The 24,760-nt window shown below is 40.1% G+C and overlaps 1 protein-coding gene across 3 annotated transcripts; it reads left to right on the forward strand.

The window, feature by feature from the left end:
- The first annotated feature begins 316 nt into the window (after positions 1-316).
- Positions 317-24,760, forward strand: setx (senataxin). Of its 3 annotated transcripts, none has more exons than XM_055179822.2 (26): positions 317-504; positions 3,081-3,293; positions 6,087-6,297; positions 6,425-6,534; positions 6,627-6,846; positions 7,185-7,304; positions 7,421-7,595; positions 8,384-8,477; positions 8,571-12,128; positions 12,296-12,392; positions 12,545-12,718; positions 12,795-13,012; positions 13,590-13,742; positions 13,824-13,980; positions 14,082-14,183; positions 14,275-14,387; positions 16,262-16,333; positions 16,468-16,617; positions 18,205-18,312; positions 18,411-18,583; positions 18,707-18,799; positions 19,068-19,160; positions 19,241-19,402; positions 23,037-23,132; positions 23,248-23,335; positions 23,426-24,760. In XM_055179822.2, the coding sequence occupies exons 2-26, from the start codon at positions 3,096-3,098 to the stop codon at positions 23,936-23,938; spliced, it is 7,248 nt and encodes a 2,415-aa protein (XP_055035797.2). In that variant the 5' UTR covers positions 317-504; positions 3,081-3,095; the 3' UTR covers positions 23,939-24,760. The 3 variants fall into 3 exon arrangements, with proteins under 3 accessions (XP_055035797.2, XP_055035798.2, XP_055035799.2); XM_055179823.2 differs by having other exon boundaries at positions 317-500; XM_055179824.2 differs by lacking the exon at positions 18,707-18,799 and having other exon boundaries at positions 318-504.

Raw genomic sequence — 24,760 nt, forward strand, 5'->3', positions numbered from 1 at the left:
GTATATTTGTGCGTGTTGTGTTATTCCGCAACTTTTAACCCTCCTAATGTTTGTGCAAGCACAATTGAGTTTAATGCCGCTGCAATAACCAGCAAGCAGATGACATCAAAGTACCGCGAGAGCGATTCGATCAATCACAAACGAGTCTGCTTTCGAATCGCTCTCGCGGTACTTTGATGTCATTCGCCTGTCATTTCTTTTGGCGCCGCATGAAGCCGAACACACTTTTCCTGAACACACCTAATATCACGTGCTTTCCACTAATTGTCCAAAATAAGCTGCAAGGCGTCAGCGCGCTATAAATCACACCTGTCTTGTTGTGCAGCGCAGGCGCAATGGATGGACCCGCCTTCTCTGTGACGTCACCCCAGCGCGACTCGGCTGGAGGCGTGCTTTCGGTGGAAGCGAGAGTGAATGCAAAATATACTGAGGAGACTTTGGTGTTCACAACAGAGATGAAACAAAGCTGAAAGTTACGAGCTTTCCTCTTTTGGCGCTTTGTAGGTAATATGTTATGCAATGTGTTTATTATTTTATTTGTTGAGTTTTAAACGCATTTGACATTTAAGTATATTTTTGTTTACGTTTACACTCGTGTGTTTTGAGGAGCTAAAGTTAGCGTGTCGTGCACTTCAGTTATTTATGGCTTTGACAGACTTAAAGTTAAAAACTGTATTCATATTCATGTTTATATTCTCCCTATTTCTGTCAAAGTCTTAATGCTGTAAGTTATGTTTTTGTGCATGAATTAGCGTTAGTTGCTGAACTTGTGTTTTGCAGGACTATTTGCTTGTTGTCTGATGGGTTCGGCCCTTTAATGTTTGCCTGTTGTGGTTTCTGTGCGTCACGTCAAAACAGGACACCTTTGCATGGAAACTTAAGCTGAGTTTTTAATATGCCTTTTGTTTGAACAAGTTTGTGGATGAAGAGTCAAAAGTAACGTTATACTCGTATCTACTGCTGAAATGGAGCTGGATGCATGACCTCACTCTACTAGAATGCGTTTTTTTCCCTCAGGAAAACACTTAACTTTAATATGCCAAGTCCTACATCAGAATATTGATTTCTATTGTTGTAGAACACTTTATTAATAATACAAAACTATTTAAAAACAAATAATTTGGTAAGCTTTTGTTTAAGCTTTTTTTTAAAGGTGGTCTACTGGGCATTCTGCTGATCCCCAATCTCTTTTTTTCACACTGTTTCCAATACTTATCACTCCAGGTGGCTGTTTAATGGCTTTGGTTCCTTATCTTTTGTTACCTCCTTGACCTACATTTCTTAATGGTGTTGCAGAAATGGTCAGCTTGTTTTTCACATTCACTTAAAGCATGTTTTTTTATCATGCACCTGTATATACAACTCTGGAAAAATAGACCACTCAAATTTTGCATCTAGTAGTAGTCATGACTCATAATATTTACATGTATGGCAGTCATTCCACTTCAGTATCTGTTGTTTTACAACAAAGATAAATCTTTGTTGAAACCCTTATGAAAGACAGAGAGCATGATCGAAAGCTGTGGTTTTATAAACTCTAAAAATCAGCCCTATTTCAACGAAACAAAACAAAAAAAGCATACAAATTGAACATTTTGTAGCAGCGTGCTTTAACCCTGTGGTTAAACAAAACCTAAATACCTTTTCTTTTTGGAAAAACTAGTCGTTCACATCCTTAACTTAAATGCATGTAAAGCATAAGTATTGTGGTGTTTAAAAATTAATATGAACTTTTTTTTTATTTAAGGTCGGAAAACATTGTGATTTCAAAGTCAAATTTATTTATTTTTGCAACGTTGCATTGTTCTCAAAGCAGCTTTACATAAAAGAAGAAACAGAACCACACAATAGGAAAATAATTAAATGTACAGTATATACTGTAAAATGTAATCAGTTTGTCTATCTAGTTATAATTTTCTGCAATTTAAATTAATTTTATTTAGAATTTGAGAGGGCTGCACAATATATCATTTCAATAGTTACATCGCAGAACATTTTATTTCAAAAGGAAAATGATTTTGGATGCCTTTGCCAGTGTTATGCTATGATAACGGTTTAAAATATCAGAGAGAAATCCGTCAATTTTCTGTAAAAGAAAAAAGTATATAAGAAATGCAAGGCAGATGTGAAATCAATGATTTCAAAGCTTTTAATGTCATCTGCTGAAATGTCTCGCAATGTCAGCCAGCCCCCCATATCGTGCAGGACCAGTTCACAGAATGAAACAAAAAGCATAATTTATTTTTAGGCTTTAACATTTAATGATATGTGACTTGGATCACAAAACCAGTCATGAGTAGCAGATATATTTGAAGCAATAGCCAAAAGTACATACAGGGACTGTTTCCCGAAAAGGGATTAGACTAGTCCTAGACAAATAAATGTAAGAGCTGGCCAAACTGAAAACATCTTGCACTGACATATCTTAAAATACATGCCCTTTGTTTTGCCTTAAATTGACACAAGTAATGTTTTTAGTAAGGCACGGTTGTTCAAAAACTAGTTATATTTTCCTAATTAAACTAAGGTCTAGTCCTGGTTTAGCTAATCCCTGTCTGGGAAACCATCCCTATATGGTTCAAAATGATCGTATTCCTTATTTTCTTCCAGAAAAACAAATTTTTTTTGTGATCGTTGCGGGCAAAAATCCTTGATCTCGCAGCATGTTGTCTTAAAAAATTTGATGGAATATGCGGGATATTTATGCAAGATTATGCTATGAAATTTGCGGGAATTTGCAAAAACTGTTTGCAGCTTTTCATTAATGTTCACGTCACAATCGCGTCACTTCATAATAGGGGTGTAACGGTACAAATACACGTACCGGACCGTTTCGGTACAGGGCTTTCGGCACGGTGAACATGTGCACCGACTTGCGTGTAGCTAATTTTCTAAAATCTTTTACCTCAATTGTTACAAATGGCACCTTTAACAATGTTTTGACTGTGTGGGCACATCCTTGTCTTATCTGTAACTGGTTACATCCAGGACTTGAAAATAAGGACAAAAGATAAGGGTTAAGAACATCGAAAGACTTCTAAAACTTGAAATACTAATTAGTCCATGTCTGTGTTTTCAAGCATGCACGGAGGATTATGATGGAGAAGTGTATGTGGTGTACCACGTCGTTGGATGTGGAGGGAGATGAGGCCATCAGAACCCTGTTACGTCGCTACAGTTCAGGAAAACTTTCTGAACGTGAGATGGATTCTCTGAATGAAGACCTCAGCTGTTGTATGGAGTGTGTGGTGGAGTATCACAGATCAAGAGAAAAAGTCCCTGAACTACACAAGGTACGCAAATACAACAGACAAGAGTTGCACAAACACACCACTAGTATGACCGCTCTTTACTGTGGCCGGCTTGCAGAGGTGGGCTTGGTTCAAATGGAGAGATGTCAATTTCGCCTTTGTCTGCGATGATGTGCAGACCGATCTAATTATGAAGTCAAGCTGGTCTGTTGAGCAATCTGGACTCGCTTCCTCTGTCAAAATCGAGGGAACAAGGGTCTGTCCATGTAAAGTTCACTTGTCCACTTCACGAAGAGGAATACACTTTTACATGGCGGTGGGAATTTCCCCAAGAGGAAGTTTGCTACTTCATGTCTAAAAGGTGGAGTGGTTTAGGAAATGTGTTCCTTTAGGTCCTGTGGTAAAGCATTTTGTTGTGGGTTTGACTACCAAGGAACATGCATATTGATAAGATTGTATTGATTAAATTAACTAAAACTATTTGGATGAAAACCTTTGCCAAATGTATAAATGGAAATATAGATTTCACTTGATTGGTGTCATTTGACTGTATTCTTTCTTCTATAATACTGAAGGATTAAACATGGTTAAACTGGTTCAAAAATGGTTTTCTTAAAGGAACAATGTGATTTTTGCTGCTAGAGTCGCATGTTAGATGCTAAAAGTACTACTTCCATCTACAGCACTTTACATTGATAGTGAGCTTAAATGGCATACACATGTGTCAAGCGTGTGTTCAAGAGCTCATCAGCGCTTACACTTTTTAAGACGATTACGACTGTTCGGAGTGAGTAGCAATATAATGCTATTTTTTTATAGAGCATCAATAGAGTCCATTTTAAGATATGGTATTATTGCATGGTTCGGTAATCTAACTGTACAAATGAAAGCTCAAATAAATAACTTGGTGAAAGTAGCGGGAAAATTATGGGGATTAAGACACTCAGTTCCTTACCAGATATTTTTTAGATTTGTATGGTCCATCACGCTAATAAGATTCTACAGGACCCTTCACATGTCTTGCACTCCGGATATGCGTTGATGAACTCTGGCCGGAGATATAGGGTTCCATTGTGCAGGCATAATCGGTACAAACATTCGTTTGTCCCACTGTCAGTTAAACTGATTAACAAGCAACTGCAACAGAATGGGCCTTTTGAAATTAATGAGTTTTTGCAATGAGTATAGCCATTTATGCTGGTTGATAACCTGTTTGTGAACTGGGAGTTCTTGTTATGACACTAAACTATGGAGTTGCTTGTACAACTGGTTGCTTTTTTTTAGGGATGCACGATATATCGGCCGACATATCGTTATCGGTTGATAACCGCTTATTTTTAATATTATCGGTTATCGGTCTGATAGCAAAATTAGGCCGATAAATGAAAGCTGATAAATTATGGATTATTTTGGTTTGTTGTACCACTTCACTTGCTCATTGCTGGCCATGTGAAGTTTTGATTTGTTTTTGTGCCTTCTGTGACATAGCACGAAGATGGCACGTGTTGCGGGCTTAATAAAGAGTATGCTAGTCTAGCGCAAAAACAAGATGTCCGCGGTCTGCAAGTTTTTCACTGTGAAAATATGAATGTTTATCGGCCTATAGATATCGGTTAAGGGACCCCGAAATTGAAAGAGTTATTGGTTATCGGTATCGGCCAAAATTTCCATATCGGTGCATCCCTACTTTTTTTATATTTTTCCCAATTTTCTTTTTTTTTTTTAGATAACTTATTGTTGTATTGTGATGTCTGTTTGTTACTGTGTTGTGAGTATGCTGCAGCGGTTTTCTTGTCTGAGACAAATTTTTCCCAAGGGAGACAATAAAAACCTACCTTAATGTGAAACAATAACTATCGCAAACTATCATCATGAAATCCCGCTATTAGCCATATGACTGACTATCGTCGATACATGATAGTATCGTCTATTGGCACAACCCTAGTCTGCGCAGTACCACATAAAGTCAAACACATCGGTGGTTTCTATGGAAAAAAAGCAGAAACCAAGGAGAATCCGGACGTGTCAACCTTGATGATGAAGCCATGGGTGCTCGGTTTGGTTCAAGTCAATTTTATTTATATAGCGCTTTTCACAATTGTTAATTGTTTCAAAGCAGCTTTACATGAGTGGATTTAGGTGAAAACACAGAAAATCAATAGATAATTTATAGAAGTAGAATATAGCGGCTTAGAATAACATGTACAAGCGAGCGTAGTAATAATGTAACGTACAGTAAAGTGCTAAGTTAAGCCAAAGTTGGTTGACGAAAAAACACCTAGGAGAAAAACCCAGTGGGAAAACTCCTAGAAGAACAAAAACCCTTAGGAGAGATTAATAAAGCAATAAACCCCAAGAAGCAGTGGGTTACCAGTGCATTTTATAACAGCTAAGGGGCGTTGTTAGGCACGACGCGAAGCGGAGTGAAGGATGCTATTCTTAAGGATCTTTCAGGATTTTTTTTGCAGCCACTACAGACATGTGGTCCAGTACTAATATGACCTTCGTAGGATTGGTCTCTATTTAAGGCCTCTATTTATTTTTTTAGACAATTTATAGTGTTTATTTCTTAATTTTTCAGTTTTTGAAAGACAATAATTGTCATAATTGTCACAATTTATTAGGCAAATAACCATCAGCCAAATCTCATAACAATGACAGCCATAGTTGCAATTACAACTTGTGAGTTTTTTGCATTGCAAAAGAAAAATATTACTGCACGCTCGTGATGCAGGCACAGGACAGATTATATGGAGGAATGAGTTGTCAACACATGCAAAAAAAAAGTTGTTGTCTCATGCACTCATCCATTTTATAAAATATAATTTATTCCAGGTTTTGTGGGAAATGGAGAAAACTCGACTACTGCGTGTGTTAGGATCCGTGTTGGACCAGGAGCTGGAGGAGGATGATGATCTCTTTATCATTGAAGATGATGGTGTCGAACTCGTGTCAAAGATGTCACCTATAGAATTCCAGAACAGTCTTCGATTCCCGCTGTTTGAAGTTCTGAAATATCCGTACCTGCTTTGTTACCGTGAGCTGTGTAAGTCCTATTAACACAAAATGCTGAAAACTGATTTGATCCAAGGTCCAAAATGATAGTTTGCCATCTATATGGAAAATAATTGCTTCTACCTATTAATTTTTTTTCTCTGTGTCTCGCTCTACAGGTGACATGGCGGTGAAGGCTTTATGTATGCTACAGGACATGAATCATTCTTTGCCCGTGTTTGAGAAGTATCAGGGAACATATATGCTGCTTGTTCATCCCAATGAAAAGGTTATTCAGCCATAATGGCCCTTCGACCAAAGCTCCATCATGGATGTGTCCTTTTTGTTCATATCTGTAATGTTTTTTTCTTTTAATTCCAGGTGCGACGATGGGCAATCGATGCAGCAAAGACAATGAAGAGTGTGGACCGGGACGCCTACTATGATCTTCAAGAAATTTTCACTTGCATGTTTTATGTCATTGAGCTGGGATTTTGTGTGGATTTACCGGCTTCAGATCCTGATTCTTATGCAGGCGGTTCAGTGCCGAGACTGCCCTCTCACCTCTATGATTCACACAATAAGAAGAACTACTGGTTAGGTTAGAAACATAAGATTGACCCTACAATAAGATTGACAGTGTGACCCAACCAGGTGCAAGACAATTAAAAACTTTAATCTTTTACATTGTAATCTGAGGCATATGCAGCTTAATTATAACTCTCAACAGCCAATCAGAAGATACCTGATGGTTATGACCTCATGCAGTATAAAAGTATGGGAAAGTTACTTCATGTTGACGCATGTGGCATATGGTTAGGCCATGGTGTTAGGTTAACCTTGAGAAAGATATAATGTGTAGCTTGTACCATGCAGTTGGATCTTCTTTTGTAAGCTTGTAATTTTTTTTTTTTAAGTTTTAATATTTGGTCCCTTTAGGAATCTGTATGTTACTAACACAGCTCAGCGCCGAAGCAATGGACTCTCTGTTTATGGGGCAGTTCAATCAGTTCAATATCCCTCTCTGCATACTCAACACAATGGATGAGTTAAAACATGGTATGTCATTATGTACCAAACTACACCGAGTTTAATTTCTTCTTTCTTAAAGATTATTGGATAAGGCGTGAATGTGACCAGTATTAAAATTTTTATCCTACTTGTTCTCATGTCAGAGGATGACCCGGCGTCTGACCCGTTCTGGCCAGCCCTTCAGTGTTTTATGGTAATTCTGGACCGTCTTGGTTCTAAGATCTGGGGTCAGGTCGACCCCATTTTGGCTTTTCAGACCATAACTGGAGCAGCCAGCTATACTGCAGAAATAAGAAATATCCAGAAGAAAACCACAAGGTAAGAAAGTTCAAATTTCAAATCGAGAGATTAATGTAAATTACCTGTGAAACGCAGTTTCGCAATATAATATATTGGTTCAGGATAGGGCTGTGACGATGGCAGTATTTTACCACCACGAGGGTAATCCACCAATTCACCGCAGTTATTTTATTGTTAAAGAGTGTGTGTGTGTGCCGCACTCGCCCATTAATGCATATAGGCTTATATATAATTATAATTTTGAAATATAAAAATGTAAACGAAAATTAGATTTAAAAAAAGGAGCATGTTCATAGGCGCAGATTTCTTTTTCTGCCAGTGTGTGCTCATCAAGCAATACTCAGGGTACTTGGCAATGGCAGATGCTCTGGAGTACTCAAATGCTTTAAAAAAGAGGAAAGGGGGACGGCCATGTTTTCTGCGAAATGTGAAGCAATTGCGCATATGTGCATGTCCATTTCGGTGGGTGGTCGAGTCGAGCCCCGGAGCACCCACGGGATCTGTGCCTATATGCGCAGGGCGAGATTGTACTTCATGTTTTTCGTAGTTTGTGATGTGCACACCATCAGTGCAGTGGATATGATAACCGTCACAGCCCTATTTCAGTAGAAGCAGTTTGGCAAAATATAATTGTTTCAGCCATAACTCATTACCATATCTGGTGAACTTTGGCTGGACATGTGGTGATTAGCAGCCACTTGTTATTGAGTTTCTTTAATGCTTTTATTGCGTTTCTTGGCACAACTAAGTCCGTCTAATAATGGGTTAAAGGGGAAAGCTGAATTTTTATTCCTTTTTATGAGCAGGAGTAAGGTTAAGGTGGAGCTGGATTCTGATGACAATATGGTGACTTGCAGTCAGATGGTATATGACTGTTATGCCTCAGGGAAAAAAAGCCAAGTAAGTATCTACACCTTATTTAACAAACAACGCACTCTTTGTTTTCTTTGCTTTAGTACTTGTGTCTGATTGTCTCATGCTTTCACCTTATAGGCGTCCAGCTCATCTTCCAGCAGTTGTATTAGCAACAACTATGTGATCTATGAAGATATGCAGTCCCTAGTCAACGTGCTCGATTCAGAGATGGGTCAGAGCATGCGCGTCTATGGCAGCACTTTTCTGTGGTTCATTCCATTTGTTCGCTCCTTAATGGAACTTGCGGAGCTCAATGCCTCCTACATTAGTGAGGTCATTCACTACCTTTGTGATAAGATACAAATGAATCGACACATGCTGACTGGACAGGCAAACATGTGCGACAGAGTGACTGAATTTTTCACCCGCATCCTTATTCAGATTGTTGAGCTACATTTTAATGAAGGAAAAATGGGCAAACTTTATCGCTGTGCCCCCAAGTGGGTGGAAGTGATTGTCATGTGTAGTGTCCTGTCTGATGAAGCATTCAGTGCTGGACTACCAGACAGGATGGGTGGGATTCACAGAGTGAGTTCAACCTCAAACACTCTTGGTGTAGTTGGCAGACTGCCTGCATCTGGAGATGGTGTTGGTGCCATACTTGTGGGCTGCATCACTCTGATTCGACTTTTGCTGAAGGAAGGCATACGAACCGGATCTGACCCACGTTCTACACATTATTTGAATTTGCTTAATAAGCAGCTGCGCAGAGTTCCAAATTCACGTTGGGAACTCACAAAATCTGAATCAGATGAGCTTGAACGATGTTTAAAAAATATTGTTCGGTCAATGCCAGCAAGACCTGCTTCTCCAGCTACTTTTGTGTCCTCCCCATCTACTTCTGCTGTATCCTCCCCATCCATAGAGGCACCTACAAATGCTCCTCTTGTCAAAAATACAAACTTCCATAAACTGCAGCATGAAGACTCGGAAGCAGGTCCAAGCAAAGCAGGAGATGCATCTGCTCCTATCAAACAGGAGACACTTTATGATTGCTTGTCAGATGAGGATTTCTTCAGTGGTTTTGAGAGCCTTATAGAGGCTAAGAAGGAACCCTGTGATCCTGTGGTTTCAGATCCAAGACCTGCTGTTGAGTTGGCATGCATTAAACCAGACCTGGGAGTACTGCAGGAAATTCGATCCAGATTAAATAATAATAAAAATTTATCAAAGATTAAGGCTATAGCCCAAGGGAAGCCTGGTCTACCAGAGGTTGGACGAGTCGGGAGTGGCCAAAAAGAGCCTACGAGCTCTCATCCTTTAACCTTGCAACCTGTGACGACTTCAAAACAGGCAGAAACTACCAAGAAATGTGGTTTAAGATCTGAGGTTGTTGATGATGATAATGAACCTCTTGATATCAGAAGAGATCGTCTGAGAAAATCTTGGAAGCTTGAATCAAGTGATTCTGAAGTAGACTGTATGGATGATGGACAAAAGCATACCATGAGCACCTCAAAGGAAAGTTTCAGTACCATTATTATCTCTGATGATGAAACTTCTGAGAATGACGAAGAGCCAACAAAAAAGGTCTTGAGGTCAAATGAGGTCCAATCTCCAGTCTTACCCGAAAGTCCAGGCCGTGACTATGATGATCTCAGTGAATCACAGGTTTTTGAATTTGAGACCCAGCAATATGTGGCATCTGCTTGGGAGGATTTGGATATTGGAGCATCAAAGAAGCCTAAATTGAACTCTGAACTCAAACCACAAGTGGCTCCTGTTCCTGATGAAGGTTCTCCCTCGTGGAGTTCAGAGACTGAAGCAATTCAAGATGAGGACATTGAGAGGGCCTGTCAGCAAGCCGAAGAGAAGATCAGACAACAGCAGCAACTGCAAAAGCCTAGTGTTTCATGTGCATCTTCCTCATCCAGCAAAATCAGCTCTGTAGAGAACAGGGATCAATTCATCAAACCACAAATTCTGCCAGTTAAAAACCGGAAGACTGTACAGTCTGAAAAGAAAGACATTGTGCAGTCTAAAAAACCATTATTAATTGAGGCACTTGCTCAAAAAGTCAGGCGCCATTCCTTGAAGCGCAGCTTTTCATCTCCTGATGTTGAGGAACCACCTTCAACTTCTACATCCTCATCGGGGTTGTCATCTCCCTCAAAATCTTCCTCTCATATTTCAGACTCTACCTCACGTGGCATCCCTGCTGTGGTCCCCCCAAAGAAGGTTCGTAAAGCTGTTGAGCCCGAATCATCAGCTGAACGGTTGGGATTGAAGAAAAAAGAAAGGAAGGCTTTTGATCTTTCACAGCGGTCCCTGGACAGTGTCGCTAAACTACGGGGCCATGGCCAGAAAGTGCAGGTGGAGCCACAGCAGAAAAAAAGGCGAATTAGCAGCACTAAGTCCTCTCCACAGAAACGTTTAGGAAAAAGCAACAAGAAACTTTTGGCATCACAAGATATGCAATTCATCAGGCAAAGTCGTGATAAGCGTCAGAGGCCAGCAGGGGTATCCAACACATCGTTGGCTCCCAAACCTACAATGAGCAACCAACCTGGGGAAATGCACCTGTCAAAACCTACGGTTGCAGAACAAGAGGATTTCGATTTTCTTCCCTGCCCTAAGGAAGATCCTGACCATCAACAGAATAATAAAAGGCCGGCCACAGAAATGAAAACGAACCATACCAGTGAAAGCTGTAACGCTAGAGTTGATATTGATGGATGTAACGAGACTGAGTCAAAGTACTTCAGAAGCAGTGAGTTTGCTGATGTTGCGGTCAACACAGAGAGGAACACAGCCACTAAGGATGCAAAAGAAGAAGAGGAGGAGGAGGATGATGAATGGATGTTCCTCACTCAAATGGAACCCACCGACATGGAACTATGCTCTCAGATGGAGCAATTTGAAGGGAATGATGATCCTGTGGACATGGACCTGGATGATGCTGTTGGTGAACCAGAAACCCCGGTGCAGCTGGCACTCCCGACAAACAAACCTTTGCCCTCTTTGCAAGATCCAAACATTTTCAAACGTATTGATTCAAATAATGATAATTTGTTCCTAAAGCCTGGCATGTCCCCCATGTCACAGAAAAAGGCCAAGCCTTCTACCACAAAAATATATGCCCCCAGCTCACGCAGTGCCTCACTTGTCCTGGAAATGGAAAAAGGGGACAAGCCGCCTCCTGTGGTTAATGTTGCTAAAGCTAAGAATGCCCAACTGGCACCAGCGATGCCACCCCCAAAGATGACCCCTCCTGTGGTTCCTCCACAATTCGCACAGCCGTTGCCTTCTGTACAATTTGCACGCCCGTTGCCACCTTTACATTTCACACGGCCTTCAAAACCGATTCATAGACCACTGAGCCATGCCCCAAAGTCAGTCACTAGCACTACAATAAGCTCTACATCTGAACCGCCATCTTACAAAACATACCAGAGACCTGAGGCTCCAGTTAACAAACCAGTGCCCAAGTTGGATCCGAGCCAGAAGTTTGACGTTTCTGTGTTGACACAAGCTATTCTTAAATGGGAATTCAGCATGTTTGACAATTTCAAAACATTTGGCAGTCCAGATGATCTGTGCCAGCTGCCACTGAAGGAGGTGCCAGTTAAATTCACTAGCTACCTAGAGTACTTCAACACCCTGTACCCTCTGCTGCTGATAAATGCATTTGAGGAGGTGAGACTACGTCTATAATTCTTAAATCTTTGCACAGTTTCTATGCTGTGCATGACATTTATCTTCATGGTTTGTAAACCTAAGGCAAAGGTTAATCAATGGAGCATGAATAAATTATCTGTGATCAAGTTGTGCTGTATGTCATTAATTTATTCATTTCCTAATAGATGGTTAATGAATGGCTCAAGCAGGGGAGGATTGAAGTTCGTGCTCAGGTCCAGGGTATGGAGTACAGTAATCGCACAGCTAGTGCCAGCTTCGTAGGTAAGTTCAGCCATTATTTTCTCAATTAAATACAATCTTTATACCAACAGTATCAATAAGTACCTACATTATACAGGACCAGTCAACTGCAACAACATTTCAGTAGTTATTTTGCACCATTTGGACTTTTGATGATGTTTTTCTGCTTATAGCCAAACTTTCTCGGGAGCAAGAAAGGAGACAACTGTATCCCAAAGAAGATGACCTCGTACTGCTACATCTGCCAGAGAACATTGGAGCGTATGCACACGATGAACCTGCTGAACACCATGTACTGCCTCATTTTGGTTATGTGTCTCGGTCCAGCGTTTCTAACAGGGGTCCAGGTGTGTGGCCTTCTGGGATTGATAAGGGTTGATTAAATTTATGTCCACTGTCTTACCCTTCTTTCTGCCTTGACAGAACCAACTGTAAACATGACTATCCAGACTCGTGGAAACGTATCTTCGGTGAACACTGAGCAAGTGCGGTGTGAAGTCATTGGGTCGTTGATCAGCACATTTCGGGAGTTCCGGGCGCTGTGTTTATTGCGTAATGGACCAATGCTGCGTCCTCTTCTTGCTCCACACGTGTCGTATTTCAAACACAGTCAGGATACCCAGCTAAAGATGGATGCACCAGTAAGTTTGCCATTATATGATGTTCTTGTAGTATTAAAATGCATTCATATACTTGAGTAGAGTGTGTTTCTGTAGAGAAGGGGTCTCCAACCCTGCTCTTGGTGAGGTACCGTCCTGAAGATTTTAGCTTCAATCCCAATCAACCACAGCTGAAGCAGCTAATCGAGGGGTTTCGGTTTGTGTGATAATTACAGAAAAATGGTTTGGAACTGGGTTGCAGTCTGCGGTAGCTCACCAGGAGCAGGGTTGGTGACACCTGCTGTAGAGTATACTCTAAACAAGGGCTCCTCAAATCTTACTCTGGAGGGCCGGAGCACTACAGAGTTTAGCTCCAACCCTAATCAAACTTAACCACCTGTGATTTTGTAGTGATCATGAAGACCTTGATTAGCTTGTTCAGATGTGTTTGATCAGGGTTGAAGCTAAACTCTGCAGTGCTCTGGCCCTCCAGGGTAAGATTGAGGAACCCTTCTCTAAACCCTATTTAACTTGAGTGTCTTTGTGCCATGCATATGTAAACTTGTAGTTCCTTGGGTTTTGGTCTGACATAATCATGCATGTTTTCTCTTTTTTTTAGGAGTACAACGCAGATCAGTCCAGAGCGATAGACTGTGGTCTTGCCATGATAAAGAGGACACAAAAGACTCCAAAATTTCTACTGATTCATGGTCCTCCAGGAACAGGGAAGAGTAAAACCATTGGCGGTCTGCTCTACAAACTTCTGTCTTCGGTTTGTGTGTGGATTAAACATGGATTAATTTTATGCAGCTGCCAAGGTGCATTTTGAGAACTTTGTGATGTGTATGTGTAGGATATTAACAGCGCCACCCTGGCGGGGAATTTTCCCTCCAAGACTCGGAGGACGCGTGTTCTTCTCTGTGCTCCCTCTAATGCTGCCATCGACAGTCTGATGAAGAAAGTCATTGTGGTCTTTAAAGAGAAATGTCGTAACATCAACTCTCCACAAGGTAGCGAACATCTTTGATGACCGACATAAGATATATTCTCTGGTGTAACAGGCCTCTGTTTGCCACATTCGTGACCACCTCTTTGGCTTTTTGGTGTTCAGGTAATTGTGGTGACATCAATTTGGTGAGGTTGGGCAGTGAGAAGACCATCTCCAAGATACTGAAACCATTCAGCCTCGACCATCAGATCAGAGCTAGAGCACGTGAGAGATGAATGCAAAACACCACAAGACTCTTCTCAGATAAACTCTTGAATTGTATATATATTTATATTGTGCATGTGTGTGTGTGTAGAGCGAACGCAGCAGACTGTAGAAGCTGACATACAGAAGCAAAAGGAGCTGCTGGACCAGGAAATTGAGGTTGTCTCGAAGCACTGTGCAAAGGCCCAAAAAGGGTCTTCTGAGGTAATACATCTGCCAAACCTTTGGGGGCGCTGGAGCAAAGCGGATGCTCCTGTTAAAATTTAAAACATGAGTTCCAGGATCAGCGGGCGGTCACTGAATATATTTAACTGGCAGTCTTTGGTCACATGCAAATATTATTTGTTTGTTACTCACATTAAAGGTGCAGTGTGTAGATTTTAGCAGGCATCTAGTGGTGAGGTTGCGAAATGCACCCCTTCCTTTCGAAGCACATAAAGAAGCTACGATAGCCATTACAGGACAGACATGTCATCATCTGAGACAACGTAGTGGCAAACGCGCTCTGTAGAGCAGTTTGCCGTTTAGGGCTACTGTAGAAACATGGCGGGGCAAAATGGCGGCTTACATGTAGGGGGACCCGCGGTGTATGTAGATAAAAAATGGCTTATTCTAAGGTAATTAAAACAATACAGTTCATTAAATAAGGTCTTTATACAACACTGATAATATAGTTAGTTATTTGTATTATGCTGCATTGCTGTCAAAATATCCTTCTAAAATTTACACACTGCACCTTTAAGTTTATTAATTGTTATTAGGTTAGCTAAGATATAAGATTTGTAACTTCAGTTTTACCGCTTACATTTGTTTGTAAACCATTTTAATTGGCGATGCACCAAATTGTTGTCCGCTGAAATTTCTAGACGAAAATGGGTTTATCGGTTTTCTGACGAAAGAACGTTTATTTTATTGGCTTGTAGTCCAACTCCGAATCATTGTATTAATATTAGTTTCATTAATTTAATTATACAAAAATGTCATTTTTGGTTTTTGGCCAAGGGCATCCAGAATTTTTGTTATCTGTTTCGGCCCAAAATTGTATTGCGATGCATCACTAAAATAAAGAACTAACTTTAAAAAAAATGTATTGGCAACGAACACAGAAATCTAAGGCATTTGCAATATTATTCTTTAACGCTTTCTCCGCCATTGACAAGTTATCTCGTCAATTTAGTGAAAACATTTTCCCTGCCAATGACGAGTTTTTACGGCAATCCATATTTTCACTATTATCCACTTGGTGGCGCCCCTATCCAATTTATAAAACACTAAAGCGTCCACTGATCCATAAACGGTTTAAAAAAAGTTCTTAAAGTCCTTTACAAAAATGGCCTTCCTTTAAAAATATTTTTTTAACTTTTTGCTCTCTATTTGGTATTTTTGAAGAAACCTAACCGTATTTAAGAGGTGATATAAAGAAGAAATGAAAACAGGATGAAACAGGATTTTTTTTCCTTGAAAGCAGAGGGTCTGTTTTTTTTCATTTGATTACATATACAAACATACAATATAAGAACATTTTTCTGTAAGGTATTAAACATCATAATCACAAAAAATGCTGCCGATGGCTAACTTTTTTTAAAAACACTGGCGAGAAAAGAGTTAATTTACATTTATTCACTCAAAAACGACAAAGAAATAATGTTAATATTAATGTGAATAATGGTATGTTTGTCATTTTATTAATGTTGAGCTGTAGCTTTTCTTTTTAAATGTGCCAAGATGATTTAAAAACATCTCTATTCTGATAAAGATGCGTTCTCAGTCCTCGTGTCATTTCGACCGGTCTCCTCAAGAATGCATGTCCGTTCTTGGCATTCCTGGAAATGAGAAACAGCCCAGTACAATTGGCTTAGGATGTTTTTTTATTTGAAAGAAAAATTAGCTGTCTCTTTATTTTTACTGTAGCCTACAACTCAAACCAACTTCAGTTGTACATGTTTCCAAAAAAAAAACTAGGTGAATGTGTTTTGTGTTGACGTCATACTACTATTTTTCAAAGTATAGCATAATGTTTGAAATTGTTGTCTAATTTCATTTGCTTTTTAAAATTTCTCGTATTGGTTTGTTAACAGTTCAAGAGATGTACTGAGAGGAAAATGGAGCTTTTAAGAGAGATGGAAGGATTGAGTCGAAAGATTAAAGAGGTGAGCAAACGCATTTCTTCATGGTCATGGACTACTTACTTAGTAACTACTTACAAGCAACATATCTCTGTTTTTTGTCACTTTATTTTGTTTCTTTCTGTCTCCGCCTCTCTGTCTTTCTGTATTTGTCTCAGTGTCGTGGGAAGCGTCAGGAATCTCAGGCTCTTGTGCTGCAGAACGCTCACGTCATCTGCTGTACGCTCAGCACCAGTGGAAGCACCGTGCTGGAAAATGCTTTCCGTCGACTCGGACACGAACCCTTCAGCTGCGTTATCATTGATGAGGTGCTCGCATGATACCTTTTCCCCAGTTAAAACATTTAATGACTTATGACTTCTAATGTCTTAATGCTCAATATGTACAGGGTGTCCAGCAGAAAATTTGTTAGTTAAGGAGGTTGGGTTGGGCAGGTAGGTGTGGCCGGGGTCAGGGGCGTGTCATGATGAAAATTAAAATATTTGTATTTAAAACACTCAAAATTTTGAAGAAACTAAGACAGAAAAAATGAACACACTAGATTATTAATGAATTAAATGTTTTTAGCTCTAACGGGAATAGCTGCGTGATGAAGTGAAACTAAAGGGTTAATAAACACAAACTGAAGCAGATGTTGTAGAACGTTTGGTGAACGATGATATATAGCGCGAAGATTGTAAAAACGGATATTTCCCACTATTAAATACATTATCTTAAAGGAGTGTATCTACTGTAGCATGTAAATAATGCACATAAATAACGTGAGCAAGAGCGCTCAATTATATTTAATCAACAGGCACGTGAAACCTAGCTAGCAGGTTGCTCAAACAACAAAATCCCCAGCTAACTTACTTTAAATTTGCAAGAACTAGACTAATACAATAAGTGGACTTATGTTTTGGGTTTAAGCCTGTTACAGTTCCTACGGACACGCGTTTTATCAACTGCTATCCACCAGACATGACGGACCACGTCTTTCTCTCATTTCAGCTGTGTGAAGCACGTCTTCGCTATTCTCCGAGATGTTTTATCAACTGGCTAGTTATCCTCCAGACAGTGACGTGCGGACCACTTTTTCTCATTTGGGCCATGTGGCGCGTGTGCCCGCTCGTGGTGTAAAGCACGTCCACGCTATTCTCCGAGATGCACTTGACGGCCTTTTCTGCAGCAAAAATGTTTTTTTGACGACGGCCTAGTTAAGGCGGTAGGGTATCCCAGCTTAGGCGGGCCACCCGAACTGCAAAGTGCTGTGGGAAACCTTGATATACGCTTTTTGTATGTATTTTTTTTCATGTGTGCATCATACAAAATGTTTAAATGGGTGTATTTGATGTCACACGCTGATCGGTCTGCGCAGTGTCACATGATGTCAAAGTAACACCCTGGGACCTTTTTTGTACTAGCCAGCTTACATCCCGAGACATGATGCAAATATCACAGACAGGGAAATGAAATATAACAGCTAAGGGAAACCGCTGAATTAATAGTTTAATTTCCTCTTATCTACAAAAATCAACTCCTCACAAATAAAAGCTGTGTCCCAATTCGAAGGATGCGTCCTCGAAAGCAAGTACTCGTTCTTTGGAGGTCACGGCCTCCGAAGTGCGCAAAGAGAACTGAAATGAGATGGTCTAGCCTTCGGAGGACTGCTAGACACAGTGGAGACGTTTCTGACTTATTAAAATTCTAAGATTAATTTTTTTTTTTTAAGAAAATGTCGCGTTGATGTCTCCCCACCCTTTTAGTGGTGAAATTACATTGTGCACAAGAACCTGAATATTACACAACACTTGCTAAATAAAACAAATTACAAATTATGTTATACAGTCCTAAAGGCACAATGTTCACAGATGATTCGGACTCAGAACTGCATGTTTGTCTTTTCACGTCTTTAGGCCAGTCAGGCTAAAGAAACCGAGACGTTGATTCCCATGCTGTATCGATGTCCGGCTGTAATCCTCGTAGGTGATCCCAACCAGCTTCCTCCAACTGTGGTCTCCCAGGTATCCCAAAATAAAAGGCGTGATGTGTTTGTAAATTACATTTGATGCGTTTTATTTGGCTGCTTTATAAATCTGTTTTTCTTTGTGTATTTGAACAGAAAGCCAAGGAGTTGGGCTATGACCAGTCCCTAATGGTGAGGTTATGCAAAAGCCTCCAGTCGAATTCACAGCCCTCTCCCGTCTTCCTCCTCAGCATGCAGTATCGCATGCATCCCGACATCTGCGAATTTCCATCCAAATACATCTACAACAATACGCTCAAGAACGACTGGTATGCATGAACATGCCTTAAAGTTTGATCTGTGTAAAGAAAGAAAGAAAGAGAGAGGGAGCGAGAGAGGGATGATATTTGAAATCAGACCACTCCCATTTTGTATGATGTCACAATGTGTAGGCAGGGCCAGTGCAGGCAGTATGAGGAGGAGGAGAGGACTTTGACCGTGTCAGAGTTAAGCTTCATCAGGTTATTGAGAGGACGATGCGAGTGGTGAGTGCTCAACACAATGAACTGCTATGCAAAACAAATCATAACAAAGTCTGTGTGGATGTCGTCCCGCCGAGGCTTTGACGCTTTTATTGTGTGATAATCTCATGTTGAAACTTTTTGCTAAAACTGCTAAGTTTTGTGGCAGTGCTCCGTAGTAAGCATTAGTAGCAACAGTCATTGTCTGAAAGTGTGCAGGTGCTCAAACTTTGCGTTTTCAACTTTCTTATTAAGTGGATAATATGTAAACTTTTTTTTTTTTGTCCCACAGTGAGACCGCTCAAAAGCGCTGTTCCTTCAGCTGGCCCTTTAAACCTTACCGAGTGTTCGACGTGACTGATGGCAGAGAGAACAAGGAGGGCGAGTGAGTGACTGGGTGGGACGGTCGGATACCGCTTGATGTCTTTGAACACTGAACTTACTGTGTGTTTCCCTGTTCATTAGTTCATTTAGTAACCAAAAAGAGGTCAAACTGGTCCTGATGTTGTTAAAGCTGCTGAGTGAGAAGCAATCTGTGCGTGTGGGGGTCATCACACCATATAACGCCCAGAAACGAAAAATAATGGATGCCATGAGGAAGCCGGACTTCGAATGCAAGCACCTCCAGTGAGTCGTCTTTAATCGAAACTCTTGTTTCATTCTTTAGAAAGTCAGACGGTAAAGGAAGAATTCACCCAAAAAGGAAAATTTGCTCAATTTACTTTGGTATCTGATTGTACTCCCCGACTTCTACAAATATTCAATTCGGCCATTTTCGCCAATATCAGTCTAATATCGATACAAAATATCGGATCGGGCCACCCCTAATTATTCATATTATTTTAATAAATTAGAGTAATGCAGGAATTGGGCATTTTTGTTGGCCAACCCGGAAGTTAGCGGTACACTGGTTCCCTCTAACTTTTGGATTATCGCAAAGGAAATTTGCTCAGTGTTTAAAGGGACACTCCAATTTAAAATAATATGCTCATTTTCCAGCTCCCTTAGAGTTAAATATTTGATTTTTACAGTTTTGTAATCCATTCAGCTGATCTCCGGGTCTGGCGCTAGCACTTTTAGCAGCTTAGCACAATCCATTGAATCTGATTAGACCATTAGCATCATGCTTAAAAATAACCAAAGAGTTTCGATATTTTTCCTATTTAAAACTTGACTCTTCTGTAGTTACATTTTGTACTAAGACCGACAGAAAATTAAAAGTTGTGATTTTCTAGGCAGATACGGTTAGGGAATATACTCTCATTCTGGCGTAATAATCAATGACTTTGCTGCCGTAACATGGCTGCAGGCAGCGCAATATTACGCAGCAGTCGAAAATAGTCCCCTTGGTAACTTTCAATAGCAGAGGACTATTTTTTTTTATAGTATTATAATGATGATAATAGGTTGTGTATATATTAGGGGAAAGCTGTTATATGTGAAATCAGATAATGTGCACCCAATATTGAATAATCCTCTTTTCATTGTGTCGATTCAACTGGCAGATTGGTAGTCGTATCAGGCTTCTCTTATCTAATCATTGAATTTCGACTATTTGAGGTGACCCTTAATTTCCGCCATTTAGTTATCTCGTCAATTAAGAGAAAATGCTTCCCTGCCGATTACGAGTTTTTATGGCAATTCATATTTCCGCTATTATCCATTAGATGGTGCTCTTGCACAACCTATTTAACATTGAATTATCCGTGGATTTAAAAAACTGTAAAAACTCTGCATGTTTTGATCATCTGATCTCTAACAAAAGTCCTTTACTAAAATGCAATTATCTCAGCTTTTTGCAAAAAAAATTGTATTTTTGAAGAAACCTACCCATATTTGAGAGGTGATAAAAAGAGAACAAATGAAGATTGGATGAAATGTTTTTTTTTATTTGAAGACAGAGGGTCTGTTCTTTTATTTGAGATTGTATATTTGTATATTAAAAAAAGAGAATTTCTGGAAGGCATAAACTCTTGTAAAAAAATCATAAAAATGCTGCCACTGGCTGGCAACTTAAAAAAAATAAAATGCTGGCAGGAAAAGAGGAAAGAAAAGAAAAAAAGTTGACTAAGGGATGATGTAACCGGAAGAGTTAAAATGCTAACTCGCGTCTGGGTTTTGCTTATAAAAACATCAACCCTGCGGCTTTCCGATATTCGATCACTTGGAATGACATCATCTGATACTGATCGATACAGGTAGATTTGCGTACACGCTTTCCACTTCTAGGATTTACAACATCACCATTTGAAAAGAGTCAACTCAGGGGTGCAAACTTGTCACCTTTCGGCGAAATTCGCCGTTTTTTGATACAAAATAGGTCATTCTTGTGATTCGTCTAGATCCGATGAGTTTTTGAAAATGAGAGGTGAGGGGGGTCTGCGACATGGTAGCAGTAAATGAAATTATGAAAATCATGTCCAGCTATTGTGGTAACGATGTCAAATTACTAGCCAGTTTGACGGGTTATGTTTTACAATTTATAGCCACCTCATTTGCTGCCGAAGTTTAAGCAGTCTGCAGATTGAGTGCACATACTTAACTCGTAGTATTTTCTCATTTGAGGTTACGCGCCCACGTCACGTTGCTGTGCGCGTGGTCATAAAGCTCAACATTTGTTCACGCACCGCAGTTTTAAGTTAAGTGATTTTAAGCCGTTGACAACAGTGCTATATGCGCTATATACCTGTTTCTGTTTAAGAGGAGCGTGCAAGCCGCGTATCCGCTTATATAAGAGCGCTTGTGTCTTGTCACCTTTTTCACCCCTGATGAGTTTGCACCCCTGCAACTACAATTCTGTCATTGATTTTTACATAATCACACTGTATGAGTCCGGGTGCAGAGGATTTAATCTCACCAATTTTTTTTAAAACAGTCGATTATCAGGGCAATGTCATTTATTGGGAAAAAGCAGATACAGATTATAGATGCTCATTGCTGCTAGCCTGACGTTGTCATACTCAATTCTAGTCAGAATTTGAGTCTGATATCGCTCCATTGAGCTATAATTATGAGGCGTGTCTCAACCGAAAAATGCCTCTGCACTCAATTGGATAGACCTATGACCAATCAGAGCAACGGAGTGTGTGACGTATGTTGAAATTACGTCTTTTGCAGCCTGACCGAACTGCTAGTTATTTCGCTACAATGACACTAACATTGTAATTATACTAAGTCTGAGTTAGCGAACGTACATCAACACCTACTATGTTTACAACATTTCGTTTATATCACAACATGAAGTATTTACTAAGTCATAGAGTAAGACAATCTCTTACCATTTGTACGTTAGGTGAACTTCATCCACGACGATAGCTACCCATTACGTTGGCTTGGAAATATTGGAGCCTAGCACGTCCCTCCACTTATTCAGCAACCACGATTCCGGGCTTCCGAAAAGAAGCTGGCAACGACCGCTAATTATATCCATCTCGTCATGCATGCTGAATTGCATCGCCGTGATACCAATTTCAGTTGTGACCAACTTTTGCCGAATCCCGTAGGAAGGACGGCAAAAACATCATCAAATGCCTTGCTCGCGTTTCTCTATTCCTCTTTTAAAATTAATGCTCTGTCGATATCTTTTTAGAACAGACTCAATGTCAGAATCCACACATCTGAATTCTACAGCGGCAGCCATTTTGTTGTAAACAGATTCAACACACGCGCTCTTTGGTGACGTGGTTCATTATGTTAATGTTGATCATCTGTCCATCATCGTATAAAGCCCGCCCTGACAATTTGATTGGTTCGACCAGCTTTGGGTCTAGCATAGTAGTTCCTCAACGGAGAAACACCAGACCGATCTTCCCGTTCTCAAAATGTTGTGGGCGGGGCTAAGATTGGCTGGCACCCAGGCTACATTGCTGCGGTTACGCACCTGGAAAATTCATTTCCGGACCATGCTTCTTTATCGGTCTGGCTAGTGACCAAACTGACAGCTGGAAAACACACCTTGTGGAAAATAAAAGTTTTGGTTTTCAATAAAAGAAGGGAGACGATGAGCATGGATCAGGACTGTGCGGAAAGGTTTGGCAGCCAGGCAAGAATTTAATGACCTGTAGCTAACATTGTATACATTCATTTTATATAATAATAACAGCTCAGTGTAGTAGAGTTAGTCGTATTTGTATATGCATTAGATGTGATATCTAAACAAAGGTAATTTTCTTGTCATTTATTTTGCTTGTTATCAAAAACTTGCAGTAAAAGGACAGATATATCAGTTCATCAATAATGAATAATAATGAATGTGTTTTAGGGTGGAAGTGGATACTGTGGATGGTTTTCAGGGTCGTGAAATGGACTGCATTATTGTGTCTTGTGTAAGAGCCAGTAGTGAAATGGGTTCCATTGGGTAAGTGTACGTGTGTCATTTATGATTGTGTATTAGTCCTTGACCGTCTGTGCAAAACCACTGAAATATTCCTGTTTCTTATTTACAATTTGCAATGTTTTCAATTTCTTTTAAGATTTCTTGGTAATCGGCAAAGGTTGAACGTAACAATTACAAGAGCCAAGTTCAGCCTCTTCATACTCGGACATCTACGCACACTCAGGGTAACATTAACACAAAAACAGCAACTTTTGTTAAAATATTCAATTAAGATTTATTTACAAAATCTCTTTTTATGAAATCTGTTTCTGCAGGAACAAAGTGATTGGGGAGCATTGATCGATGATGCTAAAAGACGTGGGACTATAATCAAAACGCAGGAGCGAGATTACCAGAGCGACGTCAGGAAGATCCTTAAAAGGGATTTGCTATCTCGCAGTCTCTCTCATCCTCCTGTTGGAAAACCGAGCACCGTGACCTCACCCGTCCCTCATGTTCCAGTGGAAACAGGGCGTGCATCTACTTCACGACCTCACCCGAGCGCCGGTCTTTTACGTCAGCAATCGATACCGAGGCCGATACCTCTGGACTGCCCTAGAGACCCACAAATAACTGACAGGCCCACAGATCCCCGCTTTGCAGAGCGGCGGCCAATCGGAGAACAGAGGCAGGATGTTGATGGGAGGGGCTTATCCATGTCACACCAAAGGCCCACAGATCCCCGCTTTACAGAGCGGCGGCCATTTAGAGAAGACTATCGAAATGCCGCCCATTCTTCCCGACACACTTCCAAACGTTTTGCGTCACCGAAACGACACAGGAGATAAATGAATGGTCCCTGTTTTTATTTATCATTAAAATTTCAAAGAAACTCAGGAAGTCTTTTTTTCGCCCACATGTTTTGAGTGCCAGTTATGCGCTATGAATGTGTTAAATGTCTCTTCTCAGGCTTATTACGTATTATTAATCTGGCCATATTTGTTGGATGCCACTGTAGTATTAAAAGCGTCTTCTTTAAACTTGCTGCTAAAAACATGAAATCATTCTTCATTACAACCAAAGTTTTCTCTGTAAGGTTCTGGGCGACAGGTTTTTGCCTGTTTGGACCGTGTGCTTCTCTTCCAAAAAAGTAAATGTATGCAGTACCTGCACTTAATTAAGCTGTCGAACTCGCTCAGAAATACCCTTAATTTTGGTGTTTGTTTTTGTACGACTTGTTTGTAAATTATTTAAATGTAACACTTAAGGTTTTTGCAGTGTTGGTGTGTAAATACATTGTGTTTGAATGCGAGTTGTTTTATACTAACTTCTTTTAAAGAAAGTGGGTCTTGGATTATTTTCGAGGGAGGCGACTGTAATTTTGTTTTCAGAACATTGTAGATTTGAAGGAGCAACAGACCAATAACAGAACCAGAAGAATATGTACGTAAATATTTTAAATCCAAATGTTTAAAAGGTCATGTTTAAGTTTTGAGGGAGATGCGTTTAAAGTTTGTTTAATTGAAGATACCAGACATTTGTTTTGGGTTTTTCTTTTAATAACAGTTTTACAAAAGTGTATGAAGAGCCTTTTGTTTTCTACCAATGCACTTTTTCACTTGTAAAATGATGATTCCTTGAAGATCTCTCTGACTGGGAAATAAAAGCTT

This window comes from Misgurnus anguillicaudatus, chromosome 9 (genome assembly GCF_027580225.2).
Source record: "Misgurnus anguillicaudatus chromosome 9, ASM2758022v2, whole genome shotgun sequence".
NCBI classification, from domain to species: Eukaryota; Metazoa; Chordata; class Actinopteri; order Cypriniformes; family Cobitidae; genus Misgurnus; species Misgurnus anguillicaudatus.

Bases quoted from the DNA above. Each gene is read 5' to 3' on its own strand.
- setx (XM_055179822.2), top strand. From the start codon at position 3,096: ATGATGGAGAAGTGTATGTGGTGTACCACGTCGTTGGATGTGGAGGGA. The intron at 12,129-12,295 runs GTGAGACTACGT...ATTTCCTAATAG, and splicing joins TGATAAATGCATTTGAGGAG to ATGGTTAATGAATGGCTCAA. The intron at 12,719-12,794 runs GTGTGTGGCCTT...CTGCCTTGACAG, and splicing joins CGTTTCTAACAGGGGTCCAG to AACCAACTGTAAACATGACT.